This window comes from Camponotus floridanus, unplaced genomic scaffold (assembly GCF_003227725.1).
Source record: "Camponotus floridanus strain SB8 unplaced genomic scaffold, Cflo_v7.5 scaffold11, whole genome shotgun sequence".
Taxonomy (NCBI): domain Eukaryota; kingdom Metazoa; phylum Arthropoda; class Insecta; order Hymenoptera; family Formicidae; genus Camponotus; species Camponotus floridanus.
The window spans coordinates 1,055,197-1,074,354 of record NW_020229226.1 but is presented as its reverse complement, the minus strand read 5'-3'; the positions used below and the strand labels follow the sequence as shown (position 1 = coordinate 1,074,354).

Below are 19,158 nucleotides of genomic sequence, written 5' to 3'. Positions count from 1 at the left end.
GCTATTATCTATATATAATTTGTTTATAATCCGATTTTTATAAAATTAAACCTGATAAATTATTTATACAAAAATAGTGACAATTTACTTTCTGATTTAATTATATATTAGAAATCTTTCACGATTCTTCACAAGTAGCAGCAGCTTTTTTCACTTTTTCAAGTACTTCAGGCGCCACTTTAGAATTAGATTGCACAAGATTTATTAAATAATCACGAACTTCGTGTTTACATTGATGAAATACTTCTGCAATATAATTGTTGGAACAAAGTCCAATGATGTGGAACCAGTATTGATTTAGACTATGTAAAAGTGTACTCATTAAATTTTCTGGATCTAGCTCTTCTTTTTCTGCATCTGAATCTAGAATGTATGTACAAATGTGTATCAGTAGATAAAAAATATTACTGTGTACATATTATAACACAAGATAAAATTACGTACCTATTTTAAGATGAAAAGTTATAGTCGCTACGATATAATCTATTTTTGGTGAGATATTTACATCACAGCTATGAAAACTTAACAATACACGCATAGTTTCGTTAATCACGTTAGCATTTAATTCCTTAATTGGAAATAAATTATGCGATTCTTTGTATGGTTTTAATATCCTATATATAATGTCCATTAGTTTTGAAAAATTTTTGTCATTTTCTAAATCCTCAAATTTGAGTGAACCCAGTTCTATTATGACGATTAATACTTCCAACCAATGTTCAATAAACATAATTTCTGTCTTGGAATAACTGAGTTTTTCCGCTGATATAACTTGCATGAAAGATTCTAACAGTGCACGAATCAAATCATCTATCTTGAACAATTCTTTCAAAAAACTGTCTTTGTGTGGCAAATTTGTATGAGATATAGACTCGAGGAAATGTGTTGCTGCCATCAATAAGTCATCTGCAATGAAAATTTCATAGATTATCCAATTGTATAAAGCAATTCTCCTATAAAACATTACAGTATGTTAGCATACCATTAATAGAATTATTTAACATGAAAATTATAGTATCTCCAAAAAATTCGCATTCTGTGAAGTGAGTCACCCAATTTGATTGAGGGTTCTCCCGGATGTTCCATGTAACTGATTGTAAAATTCTGAGAAGTTGAATTAATATTAGTGTGTCATCAGATGTCAAGCGATTCAGAATTTGTGTAACAAGATCTTTATCAGAACCTATCGTATCAATTGCTTCATTGTTGCAGCATATATTGCCAATAATACCTAAAATTATTTCCTAAAAACATATTTTTTTTCAATATTAAAATACAATGATTAAAATTTTCTGCTTCCTAAAATAGAATTTCTTTACAACAATCAAATATAATAAAGACATAAAATAAACTATAAAAATAAATAAATGTGTCATACAATAAATCGTGGTTGATCATAATTCTCCAATATGTTCTTTGCTATTTTTGGAAAATCATGGGACATGAGATACGATACTACTTCTTCTTCCATACTCAGATCCCACAAAATACATAGCTGATTTTCTAGATCTTCTGTCCAACCATTTTCATGTATCTGAAATGAGTTATGACACATCAGTATCACTTTTAATTTTAAAGTATTACGAATCTAACAAAAAATATGGATAGATCATAGTTTAAATTTAGAGGATATCGATAAGAAATTAAAAAATTTAATCAAACATATTTAAAACTCGCACAACTAACTGTTATAAATATAATATAGCTCTTGTAAAGATTTACCTTATAAAGAGACATCAAAGTATTAATTAACCATTTACTGCTGCAGAGGTTGTTGCCTATGGCATCGCCTCTCAACGTTTCTAATTCTTGCTCACTAAGATCCTCCGAATGTAACATGTTCCTTGGATTCCCCTTCCAAACCTTACAAAGTTTTTTTCATTACTTTGTGCAACTGTATTGAAAGTTAAGATATATGTAAACAATTCAATGCTTACCGTCAGTGTACAATAGGCTTTAGGTTAGTGATAAGAATTCTAAATTTTAAAATCTTGATAAAATCAAACTAGAATATTGATTTTTATATTTTGCCAAAAAATATGGAAATATAATCGTATCAGAATCGATGCAAAAATATTTTTTTCTCTTTTAGTCCGAATATTGTTGGACTCCGAGCTTCATAGTTGAAAATTAAGATATTTCATACGACGCTCCTGAAGACGGCGCTTATTTAAGCATTTTATCAATTACATCTACTTTTATATTTATCTCTTTTTAATTAAATATTAAAAAATTATTAAAAGAAAATTACTTAATTAAATATTAAAAATTAAAGTGGTCAATTAGGCGTAGATTATTTTATTTTAAATTTACAGAGACTTTAATTTTGAATTTACAGAGAGCTTTACCTCTTTTTGTAAATATTAAAAATTATTAAAAAATATTAACTATTTAAAATTCAAAATTTTATCTGAAGACTAAAATATATTAATATATTTTATTATAATTAATATTAATATATTAATCATACTTAAATATATTACAAGAAAATATCATAGAAATTAAAATATCAATTCTAACAAAGATAATCAATAAAACAGTTATAAATATCGGTTGATCAATATATAAATTGCATAAATCATAATTGTTTAATTTCATAGTTAATTACATATCACAGTGGATATTAATATACATCATGTATGCACAGAAATTTACAAAATTGTAGCAGGTACATTAGATTTCTTAGTTTTGTTAAGTTGATGAAAATCAATTTATTTAAAATATACAGTTTGTGATTGTATTTAAAATATACAATTACAAATATACATTCTTTATATAAAAAAAAATCAATATAACTGATATATGCATATAAAATACACATATGTCAATGTTAAAAAATCATACGTTAGGAAATTTATTACATTTAGATTATTATATTTAATTATAATATAATAATTATAATATATTATATTTAATTATAATATAATAATTTGTTGTATTTAAATTAAACTCATTTAAGTAAAGTGTAAATCATCATGTACTTTGAATTATAGAGTATTATGTATACGATCACGTATTTGCATCTTTATAGATATGTACATGCACGCGAGTATGAAAAAAATATTAATTGATACAGATATATTATAAGATACTTTGCAGTATCTCCATCGGCACTCGCATCGTTTGATCATCGACAAGAACGATATCGAACTTTTCCATGAATGAGTTCAAGCTAGCCTCCACCTGGAGAACAGAAGAAATTAGTCGTTACATCTTGATTACATCTTACTCGACATTCCACTGAATTGCTTACATGGTCGTACAGGAATCCTATTTTCAAAACTGTCTTGGTGTCTTCTATTTCGTCTACCATACTAGCATCGCCAGTCGAATCACCCATCAACAATATATTCTGTCTCTTGCCGAGTACTGTCAGATAATCTTTCGCCAGTGCACATTCATTTTTATTGTAAGCATGTATAAACACATCGTTGTTAAATCCGTCTAACTGATTTCCTTTGTACTTGAGAAAATTGGAGATTATTTTTACATTATCAAAGAGAGCATCGTTGTATTTCAACACAGCTTTCACCATATCTCCTAAACCAGCGCTAAACACTACAATCGGTACTCTGGCATTGTATAGCTTCTCCAAAATCTCTCTTGTACCATCGCGTAATATATCGTTGCATTCTTGGGCTACTTCTTCTATCTCATGAGGATTGAACTCGATGCCCTTTAGTATATTATGTGCTGCAGTCATCCAATCGTGCATAGCAACAGCTTTTTCATCCAAAGACAAATGTGGATCTATCTCTATAGGTCTATACTTGTTATACAGACATTTGGCCTCATCTAAATAATATTGTGGTAACTGCTTGCATTTTCTGAACATACCTAAAATCATATTAAATTATATAATATCCTAAAGCTAGAGATATTAAAATAACATGAACACCTACTTGTATTTGTTTAAAAATTTGACACAATTAATAATTAATAATTAAATATTAAATCACAATATTAAATCACACAATTAATAATTAAATCTAAATTCTAAGCAACTAGCAAACTTGATTAAAAACAATTGATTGAAAAAAGCATGTTACAAATTGTATTATGAAAGAAATACATTATAAGAATATAACTTTCTTCCTTCACTTTTAATGTAATAAATTATCATATGCTTACCAAAACTACTAAGTATACGTGTTCCATTTATGTGTTGCTTTGTGAGAGTCAAGTCGAAATCTGTAACCACCTGTACACATAATTATAAATTAATGAAATGAAAGTATACAATTCGTCAAAAAAATAATTATGAAAAAAAAAAAAAAAAAAACAGATAAGAGAGCATACTTGGAGATTATTCGTGCCACCTTGCAAGATCGTATTTATTGTCTTTAAAAGCGCAACCTCATCCTTAATGTGCACATGCTTCAACCTCAAAGCGGGAAACTGCAAAGAAGAATGTAGCGCATAATATATCGTCCAAGAAAGTTCGCATCGTCGATCAAAGTTACTCACATCGTCCATCGTGACCTCGTTGCTCATCGCGAAATCGGAGAAGCTAAAGATTGCGACGAGATACGACAAGATATTAGCTCGAGACCGGCTCCTTCTGTCAAATTGTTCCCACCTCGTGCGCCGACTGGATGTTGACAGTTGACACTTGACACGCTAGACGCTAGACCTACCAATGCTGATTCGAGCAAAATTCTCACTCGTTATTTGTCATACGGGGTGTCTCATAAAATACACATCGATTGGGAAACACGTATATTTGTGAAACATCCTGTGATAAATAACAATGACGTCTTTTTTTTTTCAAGTCAACAGTCGACTAATCATCAGCCAGACTTTGATCGAGCTGCGAGAAATAATTTAATCTACGATTAAATTATTCTTTGTCAAATTGTATCCGTAGTATTTTTGTTTATATGTAAAATGTAGAATTATCGGTCTTTCATTGGTTTGTTTAATTGAAAGGAAGGAATAGATTAGAAGCGAATTTATATAGAATTTTTTTTATTATAAATTCATTTTTTTTCAGATTATTCATTGATGACTTCATCAGAAATTTCAAAATTATGTCATGTTAGAAACAGCTTATACAGGGTGTCTCAAAACTCATAATGAATCTTTCAATGACAGATTCCTGGGATCATTTGGAGACGATTTTTCCTCAGCGAAAATGTCGATGAAGGCCATCATTTTTTGCATGTTTCCGATTTTGGTCACCATGTATCATTGCAATTAAGCTTTAAATTAAAACTCAACTAAAGTAAACTCTATTTAAAATTAATCGAAGAATGTGGTTTTGTTAATATTTTATTTCTACAAAGCTTAGTTTACGAAAAACCCCTTATTTCCAATCACTTATAATTCGAAAATTATTAGTGCCTCGACAGGAAAAATCGTCTTCAGATGATCCCAGAAATCTTTGAAAGATTCATTATGAATTTCAAACACCTCCCTAACAACACACATATCCAAAAGACGTCCATAGAATATCTAAAGGATAGCCAAAGGATATTTTATGTCCTCTGGATGTCCTCTCGATGACCTCTGAACATCTTTTGGACATGTGTGTTGTTATAGGGCTATAAGTTTTTTAGCCAAACTTTTCGTATTTTTTCTCTCTCTTTCTTTTGAATTTGTAAATATATATATATTTATGTCATTCTATTTTAGTTTAGATGAAAAGAACAAGTAACCTTTAGATCTGCGAATTTTTTCCCTCGCATTCCAGGTAGCATAAAAAGGTGAAAAATATCTTAAAGAAATTTAAAAGATGATAAAATGCCTTCAAGTTGTTTTTCAGACATCTTTCAGGAACGTGTCTTTAATAATTGATAGCAATAAAATATATAAAATCCAATGGTTATTTCTCTCTTTCCGAAAGGCGACTTTCCAAACAAGACGAGAGAATCAGACGTTTGCAAACCCGCCCTTAACCAATGCATCCAACGTAAATTTGATCTGTCAAAATCACGAAAATCGCGATTCCTTTGAAAATTCTACATTCCATCTTCCCGCAAAATACTCACTGTAAACAAGATTCGCAATTATATAACAATTATATAATAGTTATATAACAATTATATAACATAACAATTATATAACAATTACATAAAAAATTCCGTATAAATAAGAACTCGAGTATCCAATACTCTCCTTGAACCAAACCGAACATAGGTCATAGGTGGAAAGCAGTGTTATTAGATGAGTTAGGTTTTCTCACGCATGCGCATTGAATATGATATCATTGAAGTAGTTAATCGCAATGAAACAGGGTTCTATATTCCCTCCCATTTAATCTTTTTTAAATTATTAAAAAATTTTGAATTAAAAATATAAAATATAAAAAGAAACAAAATTCTATAATGTATGTAAATTAATTTAGAATAAGTAATATTATTATAGAAAATATTATTATTAAAAATATGAAATATAAAAAATTTTGAATTAAAAATATGAAATATCAAAAGAAGCAAAATTCTATAATGTATGTAAATTAATTTAGAATAAGCAATATTATTATAAAAATATAATAGTAATAGTATTATAAAATATAGTAAGAAATCGTATTATAAAATATATTATATAATATATATATATTATAATATTCATCAATATTTTAAATCACAAATTATACAAATTAAACTCGTAATTTGCATACATTATAGAATTTTGTTTCTTTTTATATTTCATATTTTTAATTTAAAATTTTTTAATAATTTAAAAAAGATTAAATGGGAGGGAATACAGAACCCCATTTCATCGCGACTTCAGTCATATCATATTCAACGCGCATGCGCGAGAAAACCTGGCCCGTCCGGTAGAAAGATGACGCGCCGGTCGCGCCAGCCACGCGCATGCACGCGCGTCTCTCGCTGGACTGACGTCACCGGCAAGGTTGTGGACTCGGCGGGGCGAAGAGGAGCAGCGGCGGAAGGAAGAGGAGCCGCGCGACAGGAGTGGGGAGCCGCGGGGAAGAGGGGGCGGAACGGTGGCCGGAGAGTCGTACACGTGTGCGCGGGCGCGCACGCAAGTGTGTGTAAGCGCCTCCTTCGACGCGGTCGTGTCCGTCGCGGTTGCTCGGTGTGCGCTGGTGCGGAGGAGACCGTGGAGGTGCCAGCAGCAGTAGCAGCAGCGGTGGTGGCGACCCGGAGCGGAGTGTGTCAGTCGGTTGGCAAGTCTCGCGCGGCGCGCGTTGTACTCGCGTACTCGTGTATGACTCAGCAACGCAGGCGGACGAGACGATAGCGAAAGACCCGCCGTAGACATCGCTGTAGACGACGACGACGACGAGGACAAGGACCGCGACCAGGGTGAGGTGAGGTGGTGGTAGTGGTGGTGGTGGTTCGGTTAGTCGCGGCGGTGGTGAGACGGTGGTGCGCTGTTGCTCTGCTGCTCTTCTGGCCTCCCCTGGCCTCCCCTGGCTTCTCTGCCGTCGTCTGCTGGATCCGCGCTGACCGCTGACCCGGTCCATGTGCCCCTCTGCCTAAAATGCTCATCAAGGAATTGTAAGTGACACCGCGCCGAGACGCGAGCGGGGGTGGGGGGCGAACGGGGGGGCTGTCAGGCTGTGCGCGCCACGCAGCGAAATAGCCGAATTTCGAGCGGAGGCTCGCCGTTGGCCCGAATTCAAAGTCATTCGACGGGGGGAGACGATTATTACTAATCTTTAACGGTGACCGAGAGGGCTGGAGGGGGATGATGGAAGAGAGAGAGACGGCGGAGGGATGGTGACCCTCTCATCCCTTGCCGCCTGATTCGCGAGACCTGCTCGTTTCAGCTGCACTCGCTGCACCTCGCTTCTCTTCCCCCCGTCCTCCTCTCTTTTTTCCCTTCCGCGAGTATCCGTTTCCCTTTAAAGGCGGAAGGCTAGAGAGAGAGAGTGAGAGAGAGGGGCTTGACTGAAATTTCAGGGGGTTTTCTCGGGGGGTCTGTCTCGATCGAGAGTGAGGTCGATTGGAGGATTCAAACTCTATCGATCGCTTTCGATTTCTGATTCAATTAAGATCGGCCGGAGTGATACCGCGCTTTGCGGCAGCAGCCTTGCATCGCCCCCCCTTATCCTGATGCCCCCCCCCCTCTTGTGATGCGGGAAACGTGACTCAAGGCCACGCTTCCTTGTCTCCTTTCTTTTTCCTCGTCTGACATAATGTTGACATAACTCGTTACTTGTTTGTTACAGCCGTGTCACTCTGCCCCTCACAGTGGAAGAGGTACGTGTCTGATCAGAAAGGTCTTGCTCCTCACAATGACCCACTTTAAATACAGGCTCGGAGTGATTAGATTGCAAAAAAAAAATGAAGAAGACAGGAAAATAATACGGACGACATAAAATCAGTTTTCCAACATTGCTATGCAATCAGAAGACTTGCCAATCATCTAATTGTAGTTTGCGCGATGCTATATGTTGGAGTTCTTGTATAGAGTTATTTTGAGCAAATCATGATACAAGTTATAATTGAAAGCCTTTTATTTGTAGTATAACTACTTTTTATCACTACCTGTTACGTAGACTATGCTTCTATATTTTTATTCTACTATTATTTATCTTGAATGATAAAATGTGATATTCGAGGGAAACAGATTTCAATAGTTCAATTTTTGTGACATGCAAAATTGATTTTTTAGTCAGATATGACTTTAAATTATTTCTTTTTGTGATTTAAATTACTAAATCAATGATAAATGAACAGAAAAAAAGACATGAATAAACATGTGCTTAAAATGAGTTAATATCTCAATATATGTATATATTTCTGCCTACGGGCAGATTATGCAACTATATATCTCTTCATATGTTTCTTGATCAGAGATTCACGAGTTGTTTTTCTATTAACAGTATCAAGTAGCTCAACTGTACTCTGTAGCAGAGGCCAGTAAGAATAATACAGGGGGCGGAGAAGGTATCGAAGTGCTGAAGAATGAGCCGTTTACGGATTATCCTCTACTGGGTGGAAAGTACTCGTCAGGCCAATACACATATAAGATTTATCACTTAGCTAGCAAAGTGCCTGCTTTTATTCGCATTTTATTGCCAAAGAACTCGCTGGAGATCCATGAAGAGGCTTGGAACGCTTACCCCTATTGTAAAACAGTCATAACTGTAAGCTTGTTGACATACATATATACATACATGGTAATATAAGATGTTAAGTGTATATACATGTGTTTTATCTTTTTAGAATCCAGGATATATGAAGGACAATTTTGTGATCATGATAGAATCCTTTCATATTGGCGATGTCGGCAATCAACATAATGTAAGTACAGACTCGAAATTCGACGAGTATCTCCAGTTTATATCATGTCTTTTTCTCACAAATAGGTTCACGAATTGCCGCCCGATAAGCTCAAGATTAGAGAAGTAGTACACATAGATATTGCAAATGACCCGGTCGCCAGTGCCGATTACAAGGAGGACGAGGATCCGACCAAATTCAAATCTCAGAAAACGGGACGGGGTCCTCTCGTAGGGAAGGATTGGAAGCATAATGTTCAGCCTGTGATGACGTGCTACAAGCTAGTCACTTGTGAATTCAAATGGTTCGGTCTACAGACCCGTGTTGAAGGGTTTATTCAGAAGGCAGAACGGCGCCTATTTACCAATTTTCATAGGCAAGTGTTCTGCTGGATAGATCGTTGGCATGGTTTAACTATGGAGGATATTAGAGCTATTGAAGACAATACGAAAGAAGAATTAGACAGGGTAAGGGATCTTGGCGTGCTTCTCTTGGAATTTATTCCATGATTTTATTTTGTGCATGAATTATTCTTGAATTATTAAAAATGTTAGAAGTTTCCGATTGTATTCTGAAACATTCTTTATGTGTTTGCAGCAAAGACATCAAGGAGAAGTGCGGGGTATGCGCGCTGATGATTGAGACTTTGATAGCTTCTGTTATGAATGGTTAAATCAATTTCCTTATACATGTCAACACAAATACATACGCATACCTACAGATGTACACCCTGTTACGCTCTGTCATAGACGATTCCACAGGATTCGGACGATTTCCGGAGTTTACGTGTCTAGATTCAGTGTCTATTACAGAAAAAAAATTACTTACAACTTTAATTTATTTTATATTTACAAGCGTTTTAGATAAATGTATCTATAAAGATTATTCTTATTATTATTATGTATCTATTATTATGAGAGAAAAAGAGAAATGAAAAGAATCAGGTCAGCTGGTTCTCATTTAACGCATAATTATAAAGGAGGAAAATTTGGTCTCACAAAAATCGCTATAGATAAAACGTTACAATTACTTAAAAGCAGTTTGTAGTTCGATAATAATAGTTATTAAAGTTCATTAACAAATAACAAAAGATACTTGCTGCAAAGTATAAGTATTAAAAAAAAAAAACAAAGGAAATATGTGATTTAACTTTGCAAGTTTGATCGTAGTTAAATAGTTAAAAAAAAAGTCCACTGTTTAATATATATATATGCATATATATATATTAATGTACAATCGAAACAAATCTAAATGTTACATATTAATGATCTGTATTTCAAACTATTATTATTTCGGAACAGAAATGTGATCGTGTATTTTCAGAGGAGATTTCGAGAGTATTTTATCAAACTTGCGAAAGTATACGTGCGATCAGGAAATTGATTCGAACACGTTTTGAAGGATCTTAAATGTACTCCTGCGGAATTCTTAATCCGTGGGATCCTTCGATCACACGAAATAGCGTACTATTACGATTAATTCCGTTTTTATATAACGTTCTGTTGTCTGTTCTCGACGAACGGCGAGACGTGTAATGTGTCTATCTTCTAAAAAGTTAGAGCCAAACTGGTGGATTTTTTAATTGTAACACTGCGACTCTAACGATAATATTAACATTACACTCTAAATTGTTTAACGAGAATGAAGAAACGGCGATGTATTCTATGTAAAGTGCTCACACCAGATATACATATACACACATATTATAGAGAAGCAGTTTTAGGCTATTTTCAATTTATTGGTGACAGCGGGTGAACGGCATGAAAGGGTGCGTTATTGTATATATAAAAAGAAAGAAAAAAAAACAAGACATCCAAATTCAAATGACATTATTATGTAATATTTCTTTGCATTCCAATGGATCTCCGAATACAACCGACAAAGTATTCTGGAGCGCTGCAAGTAAACCCATTACAAGCGATATGCTTAGATTTGCATTTTTTTTTTACTTAATACATTCAGAAAAGATACGCGACGATAAGTGTTTATGTAATGGTTCGTTTTTTCTGTCAAAACGAGAATTAGAATTGCTAGATATACCTTTGAACCTTGCGTTTTTTTGCGGGAATAATTATTTACTGCCGTTTAATTAAGTCGAGTTTTAGGATAAATGGTCTTTTAATGGGTTGAACGAACGCGCAATCGCATCAGCAGCGTTCTCACATAGGATCTCTAATTAAATAATGTGATTAAATATTAAAAAACAGTAACAGAATATATAATTTAACTCTGTCATTTGCACAAAATAAATGTATCCTCTGTATTATGTTGGAAGGTATAGTCTAAGACGTAGCTTTATCTTCGTATTCACTTACAAAACCGTGAGGTAGCCACGATGATGCACATAGTAAATATTTGTATCCGATATATTAGATATCGCACACGCGAGAAAGAGAGTGAGAGAAAACCGGATTTATCCGCTACTTCCTCGACGAGGAATGGTAGTTCTGTGTGTCATTTCAACGTAAACTCGTAACTTTAACAAATCTGCCTTTATTCCACGATTGCATCGCCTGTTGGATATATCAGTTTCACACTTATGCGCGGGTTTACATTACTACTGTTATCCCTACGCGATTACAGTCACTCAGATAGACTCCAACTGTTCCTGAAATAGGGAAGATAAGGGAGAGTCGTGGAGAGAAAATTCCCGTATCGCTGCCAAAGGGCTAACAATGAAGATGTGTATGTGTATATATGTATATATGCACACATGTATATGAAGCGTTTCCTTTCTTTGCATACGTATGTGTATGTGTGTGTGCGCGCGTATGTGCGTATGTCTCTCGATCCAGTCACGTATATTTAGTCAAGAATTAATAAAATTAGAAGGCATAGCATACAAAATTTATTTCTTTCTTCGTATATATAAAAAAAAATATATATATATAAAATTTAGCAATATACAGGGTGTTTCAGATCATCCGTACCACTCATTTAAAAAGATAGAGATGCGGTTATTTCAAAAAAGTAAAAACATTTTCTTTATAAATCGGGTGCACTCTATTGAATGGTGATATTTTCAATTTCTGGTTCCGGCCGGAAATAGGCGATTCAGACCAGAAGTGCATTTTTTTTAATGGAACCCCCTATTTTTCATTGCATATTCTTGTAGCTTACTTCGAGAGCTTTCCAAAACACTATAATAAATTATTTTTCCATGAAGTAGAGAGGAATCAATTAGTGTAAGGAAAACACATAGTTGTTTCTAAGAAAAAATATGTGATTTGCAATTAACAATTTCTCTCGTACATTTCCTATCCTCTTACATTTCAAGCTTACAACGATATCTAGCTTACGACGATAGAAAAATTGTAAACATAATACAAGTCTCGGGAAGAATCGAAAAAGAACAAAAAACAAATCGTTATATATCCATAAAGCACAGAATATTGTAGCAATATTACTAATATTATTGTAACATCGAAGTAAGCTACAAGAATATGCAATGAAAAATAGAGGGTTTCATTTAAAAAAATGCACTTCCGGTCTGAATCGCCTATTTTCGGCCGGAACCAGAAAATATCGCCATTCGACAGAGCACACCCGATTTATAAAGAAAATGTTTTCACTTTTTTTAAATAACCACTTGTCTAGTTTTTAAGTGGGTGGTACGAGTGGTCTGAAACACTGTATAATATACAATTTAATATTAATATAATATAGATTATAGACAAAATATATTTTGATTTCAGTATAAAAGAGATACACCAACGAGGAGGATTACCTTACACACATGTATATCATTTTGATTCAGAGACTGTATTCTTTGATAAGATTCCCGGCGATCACGAGCCTCTGGATTTCCGATGTGCCTTCGTAGATCTCCGTGATACGCGCGTCCCTGTAATGACGTTCCGCTGGCATGTCCGACACGTATCCCATCCCTCCCAAAATCTGTATACACTGATGAGCGCAAAACGTGGCGGTTTCTGACGCGGAGAGCTTTGCCATGGCCGCTTCCTAACGATTGAGAGATTGTGGATAAGGATGCGCAGAAAATGTTGGAATAAATTATTCTCACTTTGAGGAGAATGCAAGAGCAATTTTATGCATCGAATATGATGCACAGGCTTCATAAATTCAAATTCTTCATTAAGAAAATAAAGATTATATGCGCGATAAGATAAAGAATATCACATCTAATAAGATAAGTAAATATGGCACAGATTTAATCGATATTTTTATTTTTTTAATTACCTTCGTGTACGACTTGTCGTTATCCTTGAGCTGAGCTGCCCGCCACGTCAACAATCTCGAGCTTTCCAGTCTCAGAGCCATGTCGGCAATTTTTTGCTGAATCGTTTGCAGCTTTATGATGGACTGACCAAAGGCTTGGCGCTTCGCTGCGTAATCTATCGCGCAATCCAGAGAGGCTTGAGCTATGCCCAACGCTTGTCCGGCGATTCCTATTCTGCCGCTGTCTGTAAGATGAAATTACACTAGAATAATTGTCTCAAAATTCGGGTGCATCTTTATTAGCGTACCTAGAGTCATCATTGCGATTTTAAAGCCCATTCCTGGTTCGCTTAGAACGTTATCTCTTGGTACTTGACAGTCTTCAAAGATCAAGGAGCAAGTACTGCTTCCTCGTATACCCAATTTATCCTCCTTCTTGCCTACACTCAGACCAGTCGTTGGACTATCAACTATGAAAGCGCTTATACCTTTGTGCTTCTTGGACTTGTCGGTCGTTGCAAAGAGAATTATCGCCTTGGCTTCGTAAGCATTTGTTATCCATGATTTAGTGCCATTAATTGTATAAGCGTTTCCACTTGCTTTGGCAGTAGTAGACGCAGCACCAGCATCAGATCCATTGCCTGGTTCGCTCAGCGCAAAGCATCCGATCTTTTCCCCAGTTACAAAGGGAGTAATATACTTTTCTTTTTGCTTGTCAGTGCCAAATTTGTTTATAGGACCCAGATAGAGGGAGTTCTGCACGCTCATTATAACTCCAGCAGCTGCGCAACCTCTTGAGATTTCTTCCATAGCTATAGCATAGGCCAGGGTATCCAGTCCTGTGCCACCTAATGCTTCGGGAATGCACAAGCCCATGAGGCCCAGATCTCCCATTTTCTTGATCTGTTCCTTTGGAAACAGATGTTTCTTGTCAATTTTTGCCGCAATGGGTTTCAATTCATTTTCTGCAAAGTCCCTATAATTACAAGATTTTTTATGACCAAGCTGGTATGCTTTATATAACTGTATCGATCAGGATATTTCTATGTGAAGCATGTAGATTTAATTCATCTCTAAAATTCTCGTACAAGTTATAATAATACCTGCATGTTTTGTACAACATCTGATGCGTATCTGGCAACACTGAAAGGGAGGCAATGTGACGGCTGGCACCTCTAGATACATTATTGACATTTGCTGCAAGTTAGAATGATAATAATAATAATAATAATAATAATATATATATATATATATATATATATATATAATTTATATATTATTATTATTATTATATATTATTTTTCTAGAAAAATATTTATAAATAATACTTAGGAAAATGTCTAATCTACTCACCGAGTAATCTTGAGCACAACATTGCTATTGTTATTTGTATTGACTTTAAACTTTTAAAAGTAGTAGAACTCATACATTTCATAAATCATGTGTGGCAAATTAGAACGACCTTTGGAACTTCGAGCAAAAGATGACCCGATATATTCTCACATTTTATATATACATGTATATATGTACTTCTATATTTTATTGCACAATATTAATATGTACATTAATGCACAATATTAATATGTACATTAATGCATATATTGTATCACTTTAGTGCAACGTAGTAATACAAGTTTATTTTTTTACTGACAAGTCACATTCATCGTCATCACAGCTTGTAACAAGTCGTTTATGAGATAAAAATCTTCGTATCACCGGAGAAATACATTCTTCATATCATCAGAGAAATGTTTTCTTTGATATCACCGGCCGGTAAAGTTGATGCATAAAAAGATCAGGATTGAAAATCGTAAAACCAGAGAGAAACCTGAGAGCGGCCACCTCGATTTAACGGGTATATTGTCCTAATGCGCTCCCTGACAAAGTGGACGTCAACTACATCCATTAAGGTCGATAATAATACATGGTTCGTGTCTGAGCTATGGTTCATGTCCAAGCTATAAAGTGACCCCAAAAGTGATAATCCCTCTATGGACATTCAAAACATGGACATGAAAATCGACATCGACCTCCTCGCAAAATATATTCTCCTGATAATATAAATTATAAGAAACGAATTTTCGAAAATTGTGACGTTTCCGTTATTAGGAGAACATGATTTGTAAAGAGGTCATCAACGCATCATCGACCTCCTCGCAAAATATATTCTCCTGATAATATAAAATAATAAGAAACGAATTTTCGAAAATTTTCACACTTGCGTTATTAGGAGAACATGATTTGTAAAGAGGTCATCAACGCATCATCGACCTCTTCGCAATATATATTCTCCTGATCATATAAATTATAAGAAACGAATTTTCGAAAATTTTCACGTTTGCGTTATTAGGAGAACATGATTTGTAAAGAGGTCATCAACGCATCATCGACCTCCTCGCAAAATATATTCTCCTGATAATATAAATTATAAGAAACGAATTTTCGAAAATTTACACGTTTGCGTTATTAGGAGAACATGATTTGTAAAGAGGTCATCAACGCATCATCGACCTTCTCGCACAATATATTCTCCTGATAATATAAAATAATAAGAAACGAATTTTCGAAAATTTTCACGCTTGCGTTATTAGGAGAACATGATTTGTAAAGAGGTCATCAACGCATCATCGACCTCCTCGCAAAATATATTCTCCTGATAAAATAAGATAATAAGAAACGAATTTTCGAAAATTTTCACGCTTGCGTTATTAGGAGAACATGATTTGTAAAGAGGTCATCAACGCATCATCGACCTCCTCGCAAAATATATTCTCCTGATAATATAAGATAATAAGAAACGAATTTTCGAAAATTTTCACGCTTGCGTTATTAGGAGAACATGATTTGTAAAGAGGTCATCAACGCATCATCGACCTCCTTGCAAAATATATTCTCCTGATAATATAAAATAATAAGAAACGAATTTTCGAAAATTTTCGCGCTTGCGTTATTAGGAGAACATGATTTGTAAAGAGGTCATCAACGCATCATCGACCTCCTCGCAAAATATATTCTCCTGATAATATAAATTATAAGAAACGAATTTTCGAAAATTTTCACGTTTGCGTTATTAGGAGAACATGATTTGTAAAGAAGTCATCAACGCATCATCGACCTCCTCGCACAATATAATCTCCTGATAATATAAATTATAAGAAAATGATGCGTTGATGACCTCTTTACAAATCATGTTCTCCTAATAACGCAAACGTGAAAATTTTCGAAAATTCGTTTCTTATAATTTATATTATCAGGAGAATATATTTTGCGAGGAGATCGATGATGCGTTGATGACCTCTTTACAAATCATGTTCTCCTAATAACGCAAACGTGAAAATTTTCGAAAATTCGTTTCTTATAATTTATATTATCAAGAGAATATATTTTGCGAGGAGGTCGATGATGCGTTGATGACTTCTTTACAAATCATGTTCTCCTAATAACGCAAACGTGAAAATTTTCGAAAATTCGTTTCTTATAATTTATATTATCAGGAGAATATATTTTGCGAGGAGGTCGATGATGCGTTGATGACCTCTTTACAAATCATGTTCTCCTAATAACGCAAGCGCGAAAATTTTCGAAAATTCGTTTCTTATTATTTTATATTATCAGGAGAATATATTTTGCAAGGAGGTCGATGATGCGTTGATGACCTCTTTACAAATCATGTTCTCCTAATAACGCAAGCGTGAAAATTTTCGAAAATTCGTTTCTTATTATCTTATATTATCAGGAGAATATATTTTGCGAGGAGGTCGATGATGCGTTGATGACCTCTTTACAAATCATGTTCTCCTAATAACGCAAGCGTGAAAATTTTCGAAAATTCGTTTCTTATTATCTTATTTTATCAGGAGAATATATTTTGCGAGGAGGTCGATGATGCGTTGATGACCTCTTTACAAATCATGTTCTCCTAATAACGCAAGCGTGAAAATTTTCGAAAATTCGTTTCTTATTATTTTATATTATCAGGAGAATATATTGTGCGAGAAGGTCGATGATGCGTTGATGACCTCTTTACAAATCATGTTCTCCTAATAACGCAAGCGCGAAAATTTTCGAAAATTCGTTTCTTATTATTCTATGTTATCAGGAGAATATATTTTGCGAGGAGGTCGATGATGCGTTGATGATCTCTTTACAAATCATGTTCTCCTAATAACGCAAACGTGAAAATTTTCGAAAATTCGTTTCTTATAATTTATATGATCAGGAGAATATATTGTACGAAGAGGTCGATGATGCGTTGATGACCTCTTTACAAATCATGTTCTCCTAATAACGCAAACGTGAAAATTTTCGAAAATTCGTTTCTTATAATTTATATTAACAGGAGAATATATTTTGCGAGGAGATCGATGATGCGTTGATGACCTCTTTACAAATCATGTTCTCCTAATAACGCAAACGTGAAAATTTTCGAAAATTCGTTTCTTATAATTTATATTATCAAGAGAATATATTTTGCGAGGAGGTCGATGATGCGTTGATGACTTCTTTACAAATCATGTTATCCTAATAACGCAAACGTGAAAATTTTCGAAAATTCGTTTCTTATTATTTTATATTATCGGGAGAATATATTTTGCGAGGAGGTCGATGATGCGTTGATGGCCTCTTTACAAATCATGTTCTCCTAATAACGCAAACGTGAAAATTTTCGAAAATTCGTTTCTTATAATTTATATTATCAGGAGAATATATTTTGCGAGGAGGTCGATGATGCGTTTATGACCTCTTTACAAATCATGTTCTCCTAATAACGCAAGCGCGAAAATTTTCGAAAATTCGTTTCTTATTATTTTATATTATCAGGAGAATATATTTTGCAAGGAGGTCCATGATGCGTTGATGACCTCTTTACAAATCATGTTCTCCTAATAACGCAAGCGTGAAAATTTTCGAAAATTCGTTTCATATTATCTTATATTATCAGGAGAATATATTTTGCGAGGAGGTCGATGATGCGTTGATGACCTCTTTACAAATCATGTTCTCCTAATAACGCAAGCGTGAAAATTTTCGAAAATTCGTTTCTTATTATCTTATTTTATCAGGAGAATATATTTTGCGAAAAGGTCGATGATGCGTTGATGACCTCTTTACAAATCATGTTCTCCTAATAACGCAAGCGTGAAAATTTTCGAAAATTCGTTTCTTATTATTTTATATTATCAGGAGAATATATTGTGCGAGAAGGTCGATGATGCGTTGATGACCTCTTTACAAATCATGTTCTCCTAATAACGCAAGCGCGAAAATTTTCGAAAATTCGTTTCTTATTATTTTATATTATCAGGAGAATATATTTTGCGAGGAGGTCGATGATGCGTTGATGATCTCTTTACAAATCATGTTCTCCTAATAACGCAAGCGCGAAAATTTTCGAAAATTCGTTTCTTATAATTTATATTATCAGGAGAATATATTTTGCGAGGAGGTCGATGATGCGTTGATGATCTCTTAACAAATCATGTTCTCCTAATAACGCAAGCGCGAAAATTTTCGAAAATTCGTTTCTTATAATTTATATTATCAGGAGAATATATTGTGCGAGGAGGTCGATGATGCGTTGATGACTTCTTTACAAATCATGTGCTCCTAATAACGCAAACGTGAAAATTTTCGAAAATTCGTTTCTTATAATTTATATTATCAAGATAATATATTTTGCGAGGAGGTCGATGATGCGTTTATGACCTCTTTACAAATCATGTTCTCCTAATAACGCAAGCGCGAAAATTTTCGAAAATTCGTTTCTTATTATTTTATA

General features: G+C 34.2%; 4 protein-coding genes across 5 annotated transcripts; 1 reads left to right on the top strand and 3 right to left on the bottom strand.

Moving 5' to 3' along the window:
* Nucleotides 1-50: 50 nt before the first annotated feature.
* LOC105248506 (protein SAAL1) lies at nucleotides 51-2,150 on the bottom strand. Its single transcript, XM_011253324.3, has 6 exons — nucleotides 1,938-2,150; nucleotides 1,723-1,863; nucleotides 1,379-1,534; nucleotides 983-1,244; nucleotides 445-906; nucleotides 51-363 (listed from the first exon to the last, which is right to left on the bottom strand). The coding sequence occupies exons 2-6, from the start codon at nucleotides 1,837-1,839 to the stop codon at nucleotides 119-121; spliced, it is 1,242 nt and encodes a 413-aa protein (XP_011251626.1). The 5' UTR covers nucleotides 1,840-1,863; nucleotides 1,938-2,150; the 3' UTR covers nucleotides 51-118.
* Nucleotides 2,151-2,938: 788 nt separating this feature from the next.
* LOC105248505 (7-methylguanosine phosphate-specific 5'-nucleotidase) lies at nucleotides 2,939-5,964 on the bottom strand. 2 transcript variants are annotated; one of them, XM_011253323.3, is made up of 6 exons: nucleotides 5,658-5,964; nucleotides 4,468-4,735; nucleotides 4,300-4,398; nucleotides 4,132-4,201; nucleotides 3,254-3,837; nucleotides 2,939-3,183 (listed from the first exon to the last, which is right to left on the bottom strand). In XM_011253323.3, exons 2-6 carry the CDS (start codon nucleotides 4,492-4,494, stop codon nucleotides 3,082-3,084), a joined length of 882 nt encoding a protein of 293 aa, XP_011251625.1. In that variant the 5' UTR covers nucleotides 4,495-4,735; nucleotides 5,658-5,964; the 3' UTR covers nucleotides 2,939-3,081. The 2 variants fall into 2 exon arrangements, with proteins under 2 accessions (XP_011251625.1, XP_019882210.1); XM_020026651.2 differs by having other exon boundaries at nucleotides 4,468-4,642; nucleotides 5,658-5,790.
* Nucleotides 5,965-6,934: 970 nt separating this feature from the next.
* LOC105248504 (phosphatidylinositol transfer protein alpha isoform) lies at nucleotides 6,935-9,926 on the top strand. The gene is made up of 6 exons (XM_011253321.3): nucleotides 6,935-7,469; nucleotides 8,144-8,174; nucleotides 8,801-9,064; nucleotides 9,144-9,221; nucleotides 9,287-9,667; nucleotides 9,798-9,926. The coding sequence occupies exons 1-6, from the start codon at nucleotides 7,453-7,455 to the stop codon at nucleotides 9,840-9,842; spliced, it is 816 nt and encodes a 271-aa protein (XP_011251623.1). The 5' UTR covers nucleotides 6,935-7,452; the 3' UTR covers nucleotides 9,843-9,926.
* Nucleotides 9,927-12,943: 3,017 nt separating this feature from the next.
* On the bottom strand, nucleotides 12,944-15,072 carry LOC105248503 (short-chain specific acyl-CoA dehydrogenase, mitochondrial). Its single transcript, XM_011253320.3, has 5 exons — nucleotides 14,733-15,072; nucleotides 14,483-14,576; nucleotides 13,688-14,355; nucleotides 13,401-13,624; nucleotides 12,944-13,163 (listed from the first exon to the last, which is right to left on the bottom strand). Exons 1-5 carry the CDS (start codon nucleotides 14,812-14,814, stop codon nucleotides 12,954-12,956), a joined length of 1,278 nt encoding a protein of 425 aa, XP_011251622.1. The 5' UTR covers nucleotides 14,815-15,072; the 3' UTR covers nucleotides 12,944-12,953.
* Between the last annotated feature and the right edge of the window lie 4,086 nt (nucleotides 15,073-19,158).

Excerpts from the sequence above, each read along its gene's own strand:
- LOC105248506 (XM_011253324.3), bottom strand. The coding sequence starts at position 1,839 with ATGTTACATTCGGAGGATCTTAGTGAGCAAGAATTAGAAACGTTGAGA. Across the intron at positions 1,245-1,378 it reads ATGATCAACCACGATTTATT|GAAATAATTTTAGGTATTAT; the intron begins GTATGACACATT and ends ATATGTTTTTAG. Across the intron at positions 907-982 it reads GTTAAATAATTCTATTAATG|ATGACTTATTGATGGCAGCA; the intron begins GTATGCTAACAT and ends TTTTCATTGCAG.
- LOC105248505 (XM_011253323.3), bottom strand. The coding sequence starts at position 4,494 with ATGAGCAACGAGGTCACGATGGACGAT. Across the intron at positions 4,399-4,467 it reads ACGAGGTCACGATGGACGAT|TTTCCCGCTTTGAGGTTGAA; the intron begins GTGAGTAACTTT and ends TCTTCTTTGCAG. Across the intron at positions 3,838-4,131 it reads ACGTATACTTAGTAGTTTTG|GTATGTTCAGAAAATGCAAG; the intron begins GTAAGCATATGA and ends ATATGATTTTAG.
- LOC105248504 (XM_011253321.3), top strand. Across the intron at positions 9,222-9,286 it reads ATGTCGGCAATCAACATAAT|GTTCACGAATTGCCGCCCGA; the intron begins GTAAGTACAGAC and ends TCTCACAAATAG. Across the intron at positions 9,668-9,797 it reads CGAAAGAAGAATTAGACAGG|CAAAGACATCAAGGAGAAGT; the intron begins GTAAGGGATCTT and ends ATGTGTTTGCAG.
- LOC105248503 (XM_011253320.3), bottom strand. The coding sequence starts at position 14,814 with ATGAAATGTATGAGTTCTACTACTTTTAAAAGTTTAAAGTCAATACAA. Across the intron at positions 14,577-14,732 it reads GTTGTGCTCAAGATTACTCG|CAAATGTCAATAATGTATCT; the intron begins GTGAGTAGATTA and ends TCTAACTTGCAG. Across the intron at positions 14,356-14,482 it reads ATGTTGTACAAAACATGCAG|GGACTTTGCAGAAAATGAAT; the intron begins GTATTATTATAA and ends TTGTAATTATAG.